Below are 13,706 nucleotides of genomic sequence, written 5' to 3'. Positions count from 1 at the left end.
TCCAGCTGCATAAAATCCCCTGAAATGGAGAACCAGTGAAAAATAAACCATGTGACAGAGTTTCACAGGATCTTTTATTTGGATCATGAGACATATATCATTTGGCACAAATACCCTGAAACGATTTGCAATGTACAAGCATATTTAGAAATAAAAATTATTATTATCATCATCAATTATTAGTATCCAATGCCTACTGAAACCAGACCTAAGACGATGCTGGATGCTTTACATGAAAACTTAAATGTAAACTGTTGAATGAAAATGTGTTGGATGACAAGTATTCAATGCACTATGATAAATAAATGAGTCAACAACATGCAACTTGAAGCCCAATATTTAACAAACATGTATCAATCCATAACTGAAAGATACAAGAACTGTTACTGAAAGATACAAGAACTGTTAGTCATTTTGCATATTGAAAAAGTCCACTCCCGGAGCCTTCGGTGCTAGGACAGCACGGCGCACACTGATTGATTAGGGACACTAACTTGCCCCGCTGATGAAGCTGTTTGGTATCTGAACCACCTCCGATACAGTTTCCATTCACAAAGACTCTTGGAACCTGAAAACACAAATGATATTACTATAGTATTAGACATACAGATGAGGCTGGATTTAGACAATAAGTCCAAGTGCCCAATTCTTATTTATTACCTGTATGCATCTACAGTGGTACTTCTACTTATGAGATTCATTCATTCCTGAAGTAGTTTCATTAACATGAATCTTTTGTAAGTAGAAGCCCTTTATACATGTAAATAGGCTAATCCGTTCCAAGACCCCAACCCCTCCCTCCCCAGCAAAAATAAGCATTCAAAGTACATAAAGAATAATAAAAATTATGTACATTTACCTTTGGCGTTGGGTGACTATGCAAAAAGAAGGGTGAGTGACATGCAAAAGGCATCGTGGGGGACGGAGGAGGCAAACGTTTTGCAAGCAAACATACGTACGAGTGTACGTACGCACACAACTTAATTCTGATAAGTTTTCTTGGGGGCTCATGGTGAAGAAAGAGGAATAAACAAGTTTACACGAACGGAAAAACTCACAAAAAGACTTGAGTGTTGAAGCGAAAATGAAAAGCCTCATTGGCAAAGATGATGTCTCTCCTAGCCAGTGGGATGCCAGGAAGATGCTACAGCGATAGCCAATGGGACAGCGGCTCTATCGCGCGACTTTCAAACCAAAATACAGGATGTTTGCGTTCAGTGGAATTTGGGAGCTGCGAACCCAGCGCCCATTTTTGCCTTTCGTATCCTGAATTTTCCTTCAGAACTATAAACTATATTTTTCCAAGCAGGAGTTCCATAACCTGAATTATTATTATTATTATTATTAATTATTGTATATACTATTGACAACACCACTCACTCACATTTGAAAAATGTACGGGTGCGGTCAATCATGTCCACCAGTCAAGCCCGCAGATAATAAATTGCGGGTGTGATTAGGGATGAAATCTCAAGACCTTAAAATAACTTGTTATACCCGAGTATGGAGTTGTTACCTAATACCATAATCATAATTTATTGACACTGCACAGACTGAGACAGACATTTTTAAAGAAGTCAATAGACATTCAATTTCAAAACTAAATATTCATATTATCAAATCATTTTATTTCATCATGATGAATTGTTATAATCTAGCGTAATTTACGGCACATCTATTGTCAATCCATTGATGAAAACTGGCAGATGATTTATATCTTCCGAAAGCATGAAGAGGGGAAAAGTTTTCAACTTCAAGATACCACGGGGGAAAATGACTATTCAGTTTTAGATATGGACAGACTAGTCTAATATTAGAAGTTAGATCAAGTCAAAGTAAATCACAATTTCATACTTATTATTGTTAGATACTGAAACATTACCTGTGTTATATCCCAGAAATGTTTTCAATGTAACTCAGGTGTGCCCAGATTTTTTCCCACCAAGAGGTACTTTTCAAGGAGCCAGCCTCTTGCAATTGTGTGTGTGTGTTGGGGTGGGAGTGAGGGGGGGGGGTGCAAGCCCGCATCGCAGCGACTGCTGTAAATTGGAGGCAGTCTTGCTCGAACACGCCTTCATGTGTGTGCGCTCGACGTATTGGCCACACCTGAATCAAGCCACGAGGAGGATGATAGTCTAACGTCTTTTTTTGGGGGGGCAAGCAGTCACTCGATCAACCAAAACTGCCTCGGGATCAATGCATAGAGCACCCGTGGTGTAACTGAATTTCCTTTGACATGGCTGTTGATGACTTTCGACGTAAATGCGCTCGCAGTATGTGAAGCAGGTTGGAACATGTGCTTTTGGAATCACTTGCAAACATGCTTAGTACGGTTAACTTGGATTTCCTGCTTACGGGTGAATGCTGATTGTTTAGGATCAGGCTTGTTTTGTAACCAACGTTTATGAAATAAAAACGTAAATGAATGTCAAGACTACCCAAAATAAGCGACGTCTTTCAATATCTATTTTTTCTAATCCTAACAAATTTTACACGTGATTTTTCATGCTCAACTGTGCAAATTTGTGAGTGCGATGGCGTGCGAGCGTGATAACGTCTGTCAAATGTGAGTGTCTGCAGCACATCTAAATTACAAATATACTGTAATCATTGTATTGCAATTTAGAGCATTTTTTGTGAGAGGAAAATCAATAATGGAAAAAAAAAAGCAAACAGTCAAGTTAATTTTTTTCCAATTAACTTTTTCCAGCGCTGTAAAACAATATGTAAAGCACATCACTGTTACCTAGTGCTAAAAAATTGAGTGGAACTTGCAGTTAAGTGGGATTTCACTAGGAAGCGTGAAAAAAGTTGGGAGTGATCGAATTACACTATGTCATATACTCTTATTTGTGGATGCAAACATACTAATTCAAACTCTTTACAGGAGTGATTGGCATTACATAGCCACTATCATTTTCACACAAACCAGTAGAACAGCCTGGTTTACTGTTCCTGGCTGTCCCTATCCTGTCCTGTTTATATAACCTAACCTTCCTCACAAATGGCACTGTCTTCCCAGCCCAAAAATTAGACTATACAGTAATCAATTTTTAATAGCACTTAACCTGTTCAGGGTCGCAAAGAACTGCAGCCTCTGCCATCTGATTTAGAGCAAAAAGGAGATTGCCATGAAAAACTGTTCACCACTTTACTATTTTTTTTTTAATCTCTCACACACAAAGGTTTCAATTCATCAAACCAATTTTAATCTCACTCAGAGATAAACCAAAGAAATACAAAATACAGTTTTCAAATGACAATCCCATTTATTAAGGCACACCAAAAAAAATCCCAACCTTTCTGACCCTCTGTGAAAAAGTAATTGCCCTCCTCTTTGCCTGTTTAAATTCACACCACAACATCTCAATTGGATTTAAATCCAGACTCTGACTTGGCCATTTTAGAAACCTAAATCTTGTTTTCTTTACACCATGCAGGGGTGGACTTGGTGGTGTGTTTCAGATCATTGTCCTGCAGCATGATCCAAAAGCTAAATCCAAAAGTCTTGAGGATCATCAAGATGTTTTTTGGCAAATGTGAGACAAGCCTTTGTATTCTTTTCTGACAAAAGTAGGGGTTTTCACCTGGGAACTCACCAATCAATACTATTTTTGGCCAGTGTTTTTCTTTTCTGACCTCCTGGATGAGTCGTCGTCGCACGTTTGGACTAATTTTAGTTGGTCGTCCACTCCTGAGGAAGTTTGCCACTGTTCCACTATTCTCCATTTGTGAATCATGGCTCTGACAGTGGTTTGCTGGAGCCCCAAAGGCTTGGAAATGGCTTTGTAATCTTTTCCAGACTGATGGATTCCAATCACTTTTTTACTCATTTCTTCTTGAATATCTTTGGATCGTGGCATGATGGCTCGGTTCTTGATATCTTGTAGCTTACTTCACCTTTAATATACCGTTAGGAGAGTTAGGGGGCAATTACTTTTTCCACAGACGATCATAAAGGTTTGGATTTTTTTTGTGCCTTAATAAATTTAATTGTCATTTGAAACCTGGGATGTCTGTAAGTGATATTAAAATTGGGTTGATTTGAAACGCGTCTGTGAGATAGATAATCCCCCCCCCCAAAAAATGAAATCAGGAAGGGGCAAAAGGGGCTTTTTCACTGCACTGTATAGTAGGCACAGAAAGTATTGAGACAATCTTACATTTTTCACTGTTTTAATTCAGCCATTTGCTAAAATCATTTGAGTTCATTTTCCCCCCTCATTGTACACACAGCACCCTGTACTGACAGAAATAAGAAAACAATTGTTACATTTTTTTCAGAGTTATTGAAGAAAAACAGAAATATCACACAGCCTTAAAGTGCCATTGTCATGAAATCCATGATTTTTATTATGTTATTAATGAAAAAACGGCAGGCGACATGGACCCATGCGTTTTTTTTTTCCCCCCACCACAAAATTTTTTTGACGTATACAGCTTTTTCTAACTCCCGCCATGAAAATCCTCTCGAGGGATTTGTTTTCGAGAAGCAGGAAGTGACGTAAAGGACGGACCCGCCCTCAAGTGTTTCCATTAGTTTTACCTCCGGGTAGGTAGCTTGTTGTGCCTTTGTGTTAGCCAAAATGCCGGCTCGTTGCATTGCTGGACATTGCTTGAACGCTCGGGAGGATGGATTTACCCTTCATAAATTTGCAAGGCACGTCATGAAAAATGGATTGCATGGATGCAGAGGACGAGAGCTTCTTGGGTTCCAAATGACAAGTAGGTGTGTATACAGCTACATTAAAAAAAATAATAGTTTGGGGCAGACCACGTAATCCGTCTCTCATAATGTAACAAAAGATCCGCGTACGAAATGTGTCAATGTGCGCGTCGGACTGAGTCGGGCTGCTGCGTCGCTTTGCCAGCGAAGCGCACGGGCTTCCGGACGGCGGTGGCTCTGAAGAACGCTGCCACAATGCAGCACTCAGCCGCGTGAGACGACAATGCAGTAAAGCGCCCCGGCTCGACGGTGTTCTTCATCGCGTACTGCGGCGGATATGAACAACCCCCTAAAGCAGCACAGCTCGGCCCCGTGATAAGCCACCTCGGCATCGAAAATGAGCTACACCGGCCAGCTGCGATGACCAGCGATGGCTCATCTCTGCCGCAGAAGTGAATCGGACGGGAGGCGGTTTGGCCGTGATGGCATATCATCTGAATATGGCTCGAAACAAAAGTGTAATATTGCCCCGGTAACTTCACTCGGTTGTGTGGTGTTCTCTATTTCGAAAGGAGCTTCCGTGTCAGAAGGGCCGTGTTCGTCTCCCATAGTTAGGGTGCACCTTGTGTTTTCATTGGCGAATGTCCGGGTGACGTCACGTACAGAGAATGCAGCCAATATGGCGACCACTTGGATATCCTAGAATGACACTTTTGCAACTTTGCGCATGGATGACGTGCTCTCCACTCATTTATTTTTTCGTATAGACATTCAAGTGAATAATGTATTTTTCATTACAATATCTATTTTAGAATGTTTATAGGGATGACACTTGGCCTTTAAGTACTCTAACCCTTTGCTCATTATTAAGTAGAAGTGTCCTTTTAAGACACTATAAGTGATTTTAAAAAAGAAATTAGTTTAAATGTTTTTAGCTTTATATTGCCTCAGCACATTACCAATACATTTAAATATCCATGCAAACTTAAACAAAGGAGTGCTGTACATCAGGCTTTCCCATGTTGCAAAACCATTATTGCGTGATATGCCATATATATTCATCATAGTTCATGACTAAACTTTAAAAAATAAATAAATAAATAAATAAAAATCAAATAAAAAAAGTACATCTCCAAAGCATAATGAGGTTCTTACCGTTTTAGCACCAGTTATCTGAGCTAAGGCCTCTTGTAGTCTCCTCCCGTCATTGTGTTCATCAAGTTCAATTACTTTGTAAGAAGCACCTATTTCATTGAACACATTTTTTGCCATTTTGCAGTATGGACATGTGGTCTTGGAAAATATCACAACGCAGTTCTGTGACACCAATTCCTGAAAGGTATAACAATCAGTATCAGTGCAAAAGATCATGCTTCTGTGAAAAAAAAATATTTTTCTTGTGCGGCTTCATGTTAGTTTGTAAATTCTAAAAGACAGAAGTAATGGCACACAGTCACATCTTTTTCACTTACTGATGTGGAATGAAGGGCTATAGAATTAGAAAGTTGAAAATTTGCTGGTACTGTATTGTAACCAGGTTCACGACGATTGTGGAGCCGAATTAGCAGCTGTTTTTGTAACCCTCTAGCCATTAGCTTCACCAGTGAAAATGATTGACCAATTTATCCATCCATTTTCTGAGCCAGTTACCCCCAAAAAGGTCGAGGGAATGCTGGAGGTCATTCCAGCTATATTCGGGCAAGAGGTGGGGTACACCCTGAACTGGTTGCCAGCCCACACAATGGGGCAAAAAAGTATTTAGTCAGCCACCAATTGTGGAGGTTCTCGCACTTAAAAAGATGAGGTCTGTAATTCTCATCATCTACCTTATCAATGAGGGACAAAATAAAAACCAATCCCAAAAATCACGTCTAAATTTTAAATATTTTTTTAGCAAATTATGGTGGAAAATGAGTATTTGGTCACCTACAAACGAGATTTTTGCCACTCACAGATCTGTAACTTCTTAAAGAATCTCCTCTGTCCATCCATCCTTACCTGTACTAAAGGCACCTGTTTGAACTCATCAGTATAAGACACCTTTCCACTACCTCAAATAGTCACACTCAAAACTCCACTATGGCCAAGACCAAAGAGCTGTCACACGACACCATAGACAGATTCTAGACGCGCACCAGGCTGGCAAGACTGTATTTGCAAAAGGTAAGCAGCTTGGGCTGAAGAAATCAACTGTGGGAGCAATTATTAGAAAATGGAAAAAGACAACTGATAACATTCCTTAATCTGGGGCTCCATGCAAGAAACGATCACAAGAGTGGTTATCAAAAATCACAGAACCACCAGTGAAGGACCTGCAAAGAGCTGGGACCAAAGTAAGCTACCTTACACCTTGCCTACTCCTAGACAATGAAGGAGTGGTTCCAGAAGAAGCACTTCAAAGTCCTGGATAGTCTTCAGATCTTAACCCCTAAACCTTTGGAGGGAGTTGAATGTTCTGCTCTGAAGAACGCTGCCACTATGCAGCACTCAGCCACGTGAGACGACAATGCAGTAAAGCACCCCGGCTCGATGGTGTTGTTCATCGCCTACTGCGGCGTCTATGAACAACCCCCCAAAGCATCACTGCTCTAGAGAGATATGCATGGAGGAATGGGGCAAAATACAAGCTACAGTGTGTGAAAACCTCGTCAAGACTCACATTAAACATTTAACTTGTCATTGCCAACAAAGGGTATATAACAAAGTACTAAGTAAGTCAATAACTATCGTTATTGACCAAATACTCATTTTTCACCGGAACATTCTCATAAATGTTTTCTTTTTTTTATTTTTCAGATTTTGTCTCATATACCTACGATGAAAACTACAGGCCTCTCCCATCTTTAAGTGGAGGAACTTGCACAATTGACCCCTCCGTAGAAATTGCGTCATCCGCGTCGCTGACCAATCAGAGGCCAGCGATCTGCATAAACCACGCCCCTTTTTTGCACCCGCAGTTCCCTCAGACAACGTTGCATGGTCCAGTATAGCTTTTGTTAGCGTTTTATCGCGTATTTGAGTTCTTTAACAATAGATATGGTTAAGAAGTGTAGTCACGGACTTTGTAATAGTGACGACATGTATCCTGAAAGGCTAGTTGGTGGAGTTCAATTCGTACCCTTTCCAAAACCGAAGACCCAGTACGAAAAATGTCTTTGATGGATCAAACTTTGTGAAAGACCGCATGATCAACTGAATCCATCAACCGGAACAGATATGTTTGCACGAAGGTAAGCCCTATATTTGATTTTCAATACATGTCTCATATAAATGAATTAGCAGTTCGTCGCTTGCATAACATAGGTACGTGTGAATGATTGACACACTTGATCTGTGTTGAGCAATATTTGGCGATGATCTGACTGCACAAACGTGTCTCTGTTCGGCGCTCCCGAGCTAAGCTAAACCGGACTTTGTTTGCACGAAAGTATGCCCTATATTTGATTTTCAATACATGTCTCATATAAATGAATTAGCAGTTCTTCGCTTGCATAACATACCTACATGTGAATGATTGACACACTTGATCTGTGTTGAGCGATATTTTGCGATGATCTGACTACACAAACGTGTCTCTGTTCGGCGGCTCCCGAGCTAAGCTAAACCGGACTAGCGAGTCCTAAAAGCATTCGACGTGCACCGAGACACCAAGACTGAACGAAGGATGTTTGAGGACACTATAAAGTAGTGATTGTCGTACTCGGTCGGGACTTACGTAGGTTCGGCACTAATTCAAGAATAATTATTGAGGGGAGCGCGTGACGTTACACTAAGAAAACGAGAGAAACAACTCGTAAATCAAGCCTCGCCTTCTTCTTTTCCTTCATTCGGCGGTTCACAAATGACTATACAGATACACATACAGATTCTGCACACAAGTGTGATAGGTAACACGAAAATAGGAAACTGTCAATGACGAATTCGTCTTTGGGTTATAATATATTATGTGGCTTCTCGGTCTTCCTCTGACTCCGGAAAGATCTCGAGCTAATATCAATGGTTTCTCCGTCGATATGCATGGAAATACCATTGAAATACCCCTCGCTGAAATACTTGAAGCCCTGCTGTCTGTTTTTCAACGATATTTCACTGTTTGCTAAGAATGTGAGTGAGAAATCAGCTGGTAAATCGGACAATTTCGCTCTAGTCTTTTCTTCCTGCGCCGCCATTTTTGCTAATTGTTTGTCTGAGGTTAGCACACGTGGGGTGACGTAATTTCAGGAGGCGTGGTTACGTGCCCTGTACGGAGGGGTCAATTGGTGGCTGACTACATACTTTTTTTTTGCCCCAATGTCTCCAATGATACACTGCTGCAATGCAATTGGAGCCAACGTTGACAAAAAGACAGAATGTACATGAGCATGATGACGAGCACTCCAATACTAGGCTCAATGGAAAAACATTTCCTCTCTGGCCAAAGTGGCTAGAAAATACCTCTTAACATCAAGCCATAGAGGGCGAACAGTTTTTTAGTTCGGTAGCTCACAGGCTTGATCATACAAGAAATAATCTCGCTTCTGATAGTAGAGAGATGCTTTTGTTCCTCATTAAGAACATGTCACTACCCTTTTCACCTTCAGATGTCAACTATAAACAGTTTAGCAGCTGAAAGGTTAAAGTTTCGTTCTTTAATTTTGTGTCGTTGACTAAAACTCAAGGAGCGTTAACAGTTAAAATGTTTTATTTTGCATTGAAACTTATTTTAAACATACTAAATTCCAAAACTTGGTTGTTTTATTTTACACTTTGTTAATTTACAACTAATTAATCCTCATCTCTGAGCGGGAGTGACTGACTCGAAGTGGAGAGCAGGTCGTCTCGGCACCGCCCCGTGTGAATTCGACATCGTTCGAGTCGGCTACCAATTCAACATGGGTTTAGTTTTGCCAGGATGTTTGGACACAGAGAATTGGGTTGAAAACAAAGGCTTTTTTTTTTTTTAAACACCGATTTTTGGGTCAAAAACAAATGTGTACAACCACCGAGACATTCAAACTCAGAGGTTCCACTGTAGTACATAACTACTACCTCAAACAGTCGCATTTATCACTATCAGTTCTACCTTGGCCTTAGTGGGGTCACCAGACTGTGTGCAAGGCTTTTTTTTTCAGGGGGCAGACAACAATTGTCAACGGATGGGGTTGGGTAGGGGTGTTTTAGTCTAGTCACAAACATACACACAACTAAATCAGAAGGAATCGTTATTACTTACATTAACAAACTTTACACATGCTGTACTTGTTGATCCACCTGTTGTGGAGGAAGCAAAATTTCCCATTCTGAAACAAGAATGCAGTTGCTTGAGCACAATTTCAAACCAAAGTTTTAAAAAAATGACACCACTAACTCCCAGTCTACTATCACAAAATTGGTTCTCTTCACCTTTCAAATGACAAACTGTCACAGGAAGAAGTGAAATTAAGTATGAAATATAAATACAGAATTTCCGGTCTAAACTTCCATATGTTCATTATTACGAATTCCCTGGTTGTGAAGCTCACGAGTTCGGAACTGCGTTGTTTCACTCGTTTTCATGTCGTGAGCAAAAAGATTTATGCATGTGCTTAATCCAGGATTAGAAACCAAAGTGGGTGACGTACTGGCCACTTTAAAATCTGACCAACATCTAGATGGTGCGTTTAGGAGCACAAGCCTACGTAATAGGCTCTCAATTGGATCCCTCTATCCAAAACAAAATATTCACGGTGGTTTTATTAAATCCCTTGGTTATATATGGGTGAAAACGTATGTATACAATGAGCTATCGCGTTAAAGTATATAGTGAGTAAATATTGCAAATGATAACCTTCGGCAGGCGGTCCTTGCCACTCGAGGAAAACATCCAGCTCGAGAAAACATCTAAAAAAAAACTACAAACGGACCAAACACAATCGAATAATTATGGATTAAACATGCAGTCATTTTTCAGGATACTCGTAATAATACAGCAATCATGACTATTGTCACATACTTGTTTCTGTCCTTCATATACCTTTTTGAAGCCTACCTCATATGAACACGGGAAGTAGTAAGTGAATTACTTCCCTTCAACGTAAAGGTCTGACGTCACAACGCTCACGTGATGATGCGAGTAAAGTCGTCTAGCATCTGGACTGCGTACACAATACTGTATATTGTAAATAAAATACCATGAAAGAAATTTAGAAATGAGACTTTTAAAGAATTATAAAACGCACACAAAGTTAAATCTTAATATGCCTTCTGGCCTGGCATCTTTGTCTCCTCTGCTGTTATGTATGTCTTCCTTGGCATCCTCTTCGAGAACAAACCCCTTTCATTGTAGTTGAAGACCTGCTGGGGGATGCATTATTTAGTTTTGATGAAGTTGTCACATATTCCTCAGCTGTTTTCACATCAGAACTCACAGCCTCGCCATGCCTGAAGACGCAGTGTATCCCAGGCTTTTTGCTAAGGTTTTCAAACCCTGCCTGGCTTGAAATGATACCTTCCGTTACCGTGTCTCCTGCCAGCCAATTCTCCCCCTGCCACGTCACCAGCATATTATTCATCTTCTTATGGATAGAGGTCCCTACTTTAGAAACAATTTTCACCCTTGGCTGTTGCTATGGAGTTGATGGATTCCTTCTGCTTGAAAATTATACATATCATTGAGTGGTCGTACTTTTTTCCAAGTCGCTCACTTGTAGACTTTTTTCATCCATCCATCCATCCATCCATCCATTTTCTTAGCCGCATATCCTCACAGTGGTCACAGGAGTGCTGGAGCCTATCCCAGCTGTCATCAGCCAGGAAGCAGGGTACATCCTGAACTGGTCGCCAGCCAATCGCAGGGCACATGGAGACAGACAGTCACACTTACACTCATACCTATGGGAAATTTAGAGTGTCCAATTAATGTTTTTGGGATGGGGGAGGAAACCGGAGTTCCCGGTGAAAACCCATGCAAGCATGGGGAGAACATGCAAATTTTGCACAAGTGGAGCCGGGATTGTACCCAGGTCCTCAGAACTGCAAGGCCAACACTTTTCAGCTACGGAACCATGCCACACACTTTGTTCATGTTTTTTTTTCCAATAATTCACACTTTAATGCCCTCGTGTAGGAATAATTGTGATCATAATTATCATACATTTGCTTCCAATAAAGAAATGCTTTGCTCTGCCCTAGATAACATGGCAGCCTCCTAGCAGGAGATAGCAAGAACAAAAACATCTAATCATCAGAGCTCTTACAACTGCTGCCTGTTAAAGAAATGATGACCACACATGTCACGTCCCATCGGAAACGAGAGTAGGACCCAAATGCAGGAACTCGGAAGACGCAAGGTAGTTCAAGAAGAGACACGTTTATTGTATGCAGGGGTCGGGGATCGAGCAGCCAGTCCGGTGCAGCAGCGGTAGTTGTGACGTCGGGCGAAGAGAACAGATGAGCGGACAGGCAGGAGTCAGTACACGGGGAAACAATCAACGCAGGCAGAAGTATCAAGGAGTCAGGCTTACAAGGTTGGTCTGAGAACGGACGAAGGTCGGTACACACAGGATCTATCAGGAATACGAGAGTGCTGGAACGGGACATAAAGCTCAACAAACTGGCGGAGGACCAGTCGTCACCGGGTCCTATATATACGGGGGATGATCAGCCCGCATGAGGCACAGGTGTGTGCCTCCCAATTAGCGCAGCCGCACGGGCACCCGCACAGCTCGTGCTGAAGCGGCAGGATCATGACAGTACCCACCCCCCCAAAGGCACGGCTCCCAGACATGCCTAAACGAAAAAAACAGACACTAATTAACACAGGCAGGGGTGGGCGGAAGGGGGTCCGGAGGAGGGCACGCCCCTCCCTGAACCCCAGACTGGTGACCATCCAGGCCACCAAACACAAGGCGTCCGGGTGGACAGGTCAGGAGGACGACCCGGGCGCCAAGCACCAGGGTCCTCAGGGGGCGATTCGGGCGGACGACCTCTGTGAGGAACCAAACGGCGAAGCAGGAACCAGAACGAGGCAGACCACTGCTCCGGACGAGAACCTCCCACGCCGTCGTTGCAAGACGACCAGGGATTGGTCGCCAACGAGGTCAGGTCATGAAGCGGCTGGGAACCATCTGGAGCGAATAGGATGATGGAGAGAAGGACCAGAGCAATGGCCACCACCATCCCGTAGTCTCTCCAGCTCCAGGGTGGCTCCACCGAACTCCCCAGCTCCTCCTGGACAGGAACGTGAGAAGGCGGCGGCGCCAGCACCGCCCCCTCCTGGACAGGAACGTGAGAAGGCGGCGGCGACGCCATCGCCCCCTCCTGGACAGCAACGTGAGAAGGCGGCGCCAACACCATCGCCTCCTCCTGGACAGCAACGTGAGAAAGCGGCGCCAGTACTGCCCCCTCCTGGACAGCAACTTGAGAAGGCGGCGCCAGTACCGCCCCCTCCTGGACAGCAACTTGAGAAGGCGGCGCCAGTACCGCCCCCTCCTGGACAGCAACTTGAGAAGGCGGCGCCAGTACCGCCCCCTCCTGGACAGCAACTTGAGAAGGCGGCGCCAGTCCCGCCCCCTCCTGGACAGCAACTTGAGAAGGCGGCGCCAGTACCGCCCCATCCTGGACAGCAACTTGAGAAGGCGGCGCCAGTACAGCCTCTCCTGGACAGGAACGAGAGAAGGCAGCGACCCCGTCGCCGCCTCCTGGACAGGAACGAGAGAAGGCAGCAACCCCGTCGCCGCCTCCTGGACAGGAACGAGAGGAGGCAGCGACCCCGTCGCCGCCTCCTGGACAGGAACGAGAGGAGGCAGCGACCCCGTCGCCGCCTCCTGGACAGGAACGAGAGGAGGCAGCGACCCCGTCGCCGCCTCCTGGACAAGAACGTGAGAGCGTACCCGTCGCCGACAGAGCAGGAGTGTGGAGCGTCCGCGGGCCGGTCGCCACTGCCACTCCAGAGCAAGGACGAGAAGCGGCTGTGGAGACGTCGCCACCTCCTGGACAGCAACGTGAGGCGGCATCGGGTCGGTCCCCACTGCCACGGGAGCTTGCAGTGCATCCGTTGAAACAGCAACGTGGGCGTGGCGCG

General features: G+C 43.5%; 1 protein-coding gene across 3 annotated transcripts; it reads right to left on the bottom strand.

The window, feature by feature from the left end:
- Positions 1–57: 57 nt before the first annotated feature.
- On the bottom strand, positions 58–10,742 carry glrx2 (glutaredoxin 2). Of its 3 annotated transcripts, none has more exons than XM_061826124.1 (5): positions 10,674–10,742; positions 10,473–10,536; positions 9,879–9,945; positions 5,822–5,998; positions 58–568 (listed from the first exon to the last, which is right to left on the bottom strand). In XM_061826124.1, exons 2-5 carry the CDS (start codon positions 10,523–10,525, stop codon positions 410–412), a joined length of 456 nt encoding a protein of 151 aa, XP_061682108.1. In that variant the 5' UTR covers positions 10,526–10,536; positions 10,674–10,742; the 3' UTR covers positions 58–409. The 3 variants fall into 3 exon arrangements, with proteins under 3 accessions (XP_061682108.1, XP_061682107.1, XP_061682109.1); XM_061826123.1 differs by having other exon boundaries at positions 10,638–10,722; XM_061826125.1 differs by having other exon boundaries at positions 10,659–10,677.
- Positions 10,743–13,706: the final 2,964 nt, after the last annotated feature.

The sequence above is a fragment of the Syngnathoides biaculeatus genome, chromosome 7, assembly GCF_019802595.1.
Source record: "Syngnathoides biaculeatus isolate LvHL_M chromosome 7, ASM1980259v1, whole genome shotgun sequence".
NCBI lineage: Eukaryota > Metazoa > Chordata > Actinopteri > Syngnathiformes > Syngnathidae > Syngnathoides > Syngnathoides biaculeatus.
The sequence above is the reverse complement of the archived record's forward strand: the minus strand, read 5'-3'. Positions and strand labels throughout refer to the sequence as shown.

Coding starts and splice junctions, on each gene's coding strand:
- glrx2 (XM_061826124.1), bottom strand. CDS start 10,525: ATGTTTTCTCGAGCTGGATGTTTTCCTCGAGTGGCAAGGACCGCCTGC. Junction 9,946..10,472: donor GCAAGGACCGCCTGCCGAAG/GTTATCATTTGC, acceptor TTCTTGTTTCAG/AATGGGAAATTTTGCTTCCT. Junction 569..5,821: donor AGATAACTGGTGCTAAAACG/GTAAGAACCTCA, acceptor TTGTGTTTTCAG/GTTCCAAGAGTCTTTGTGAA.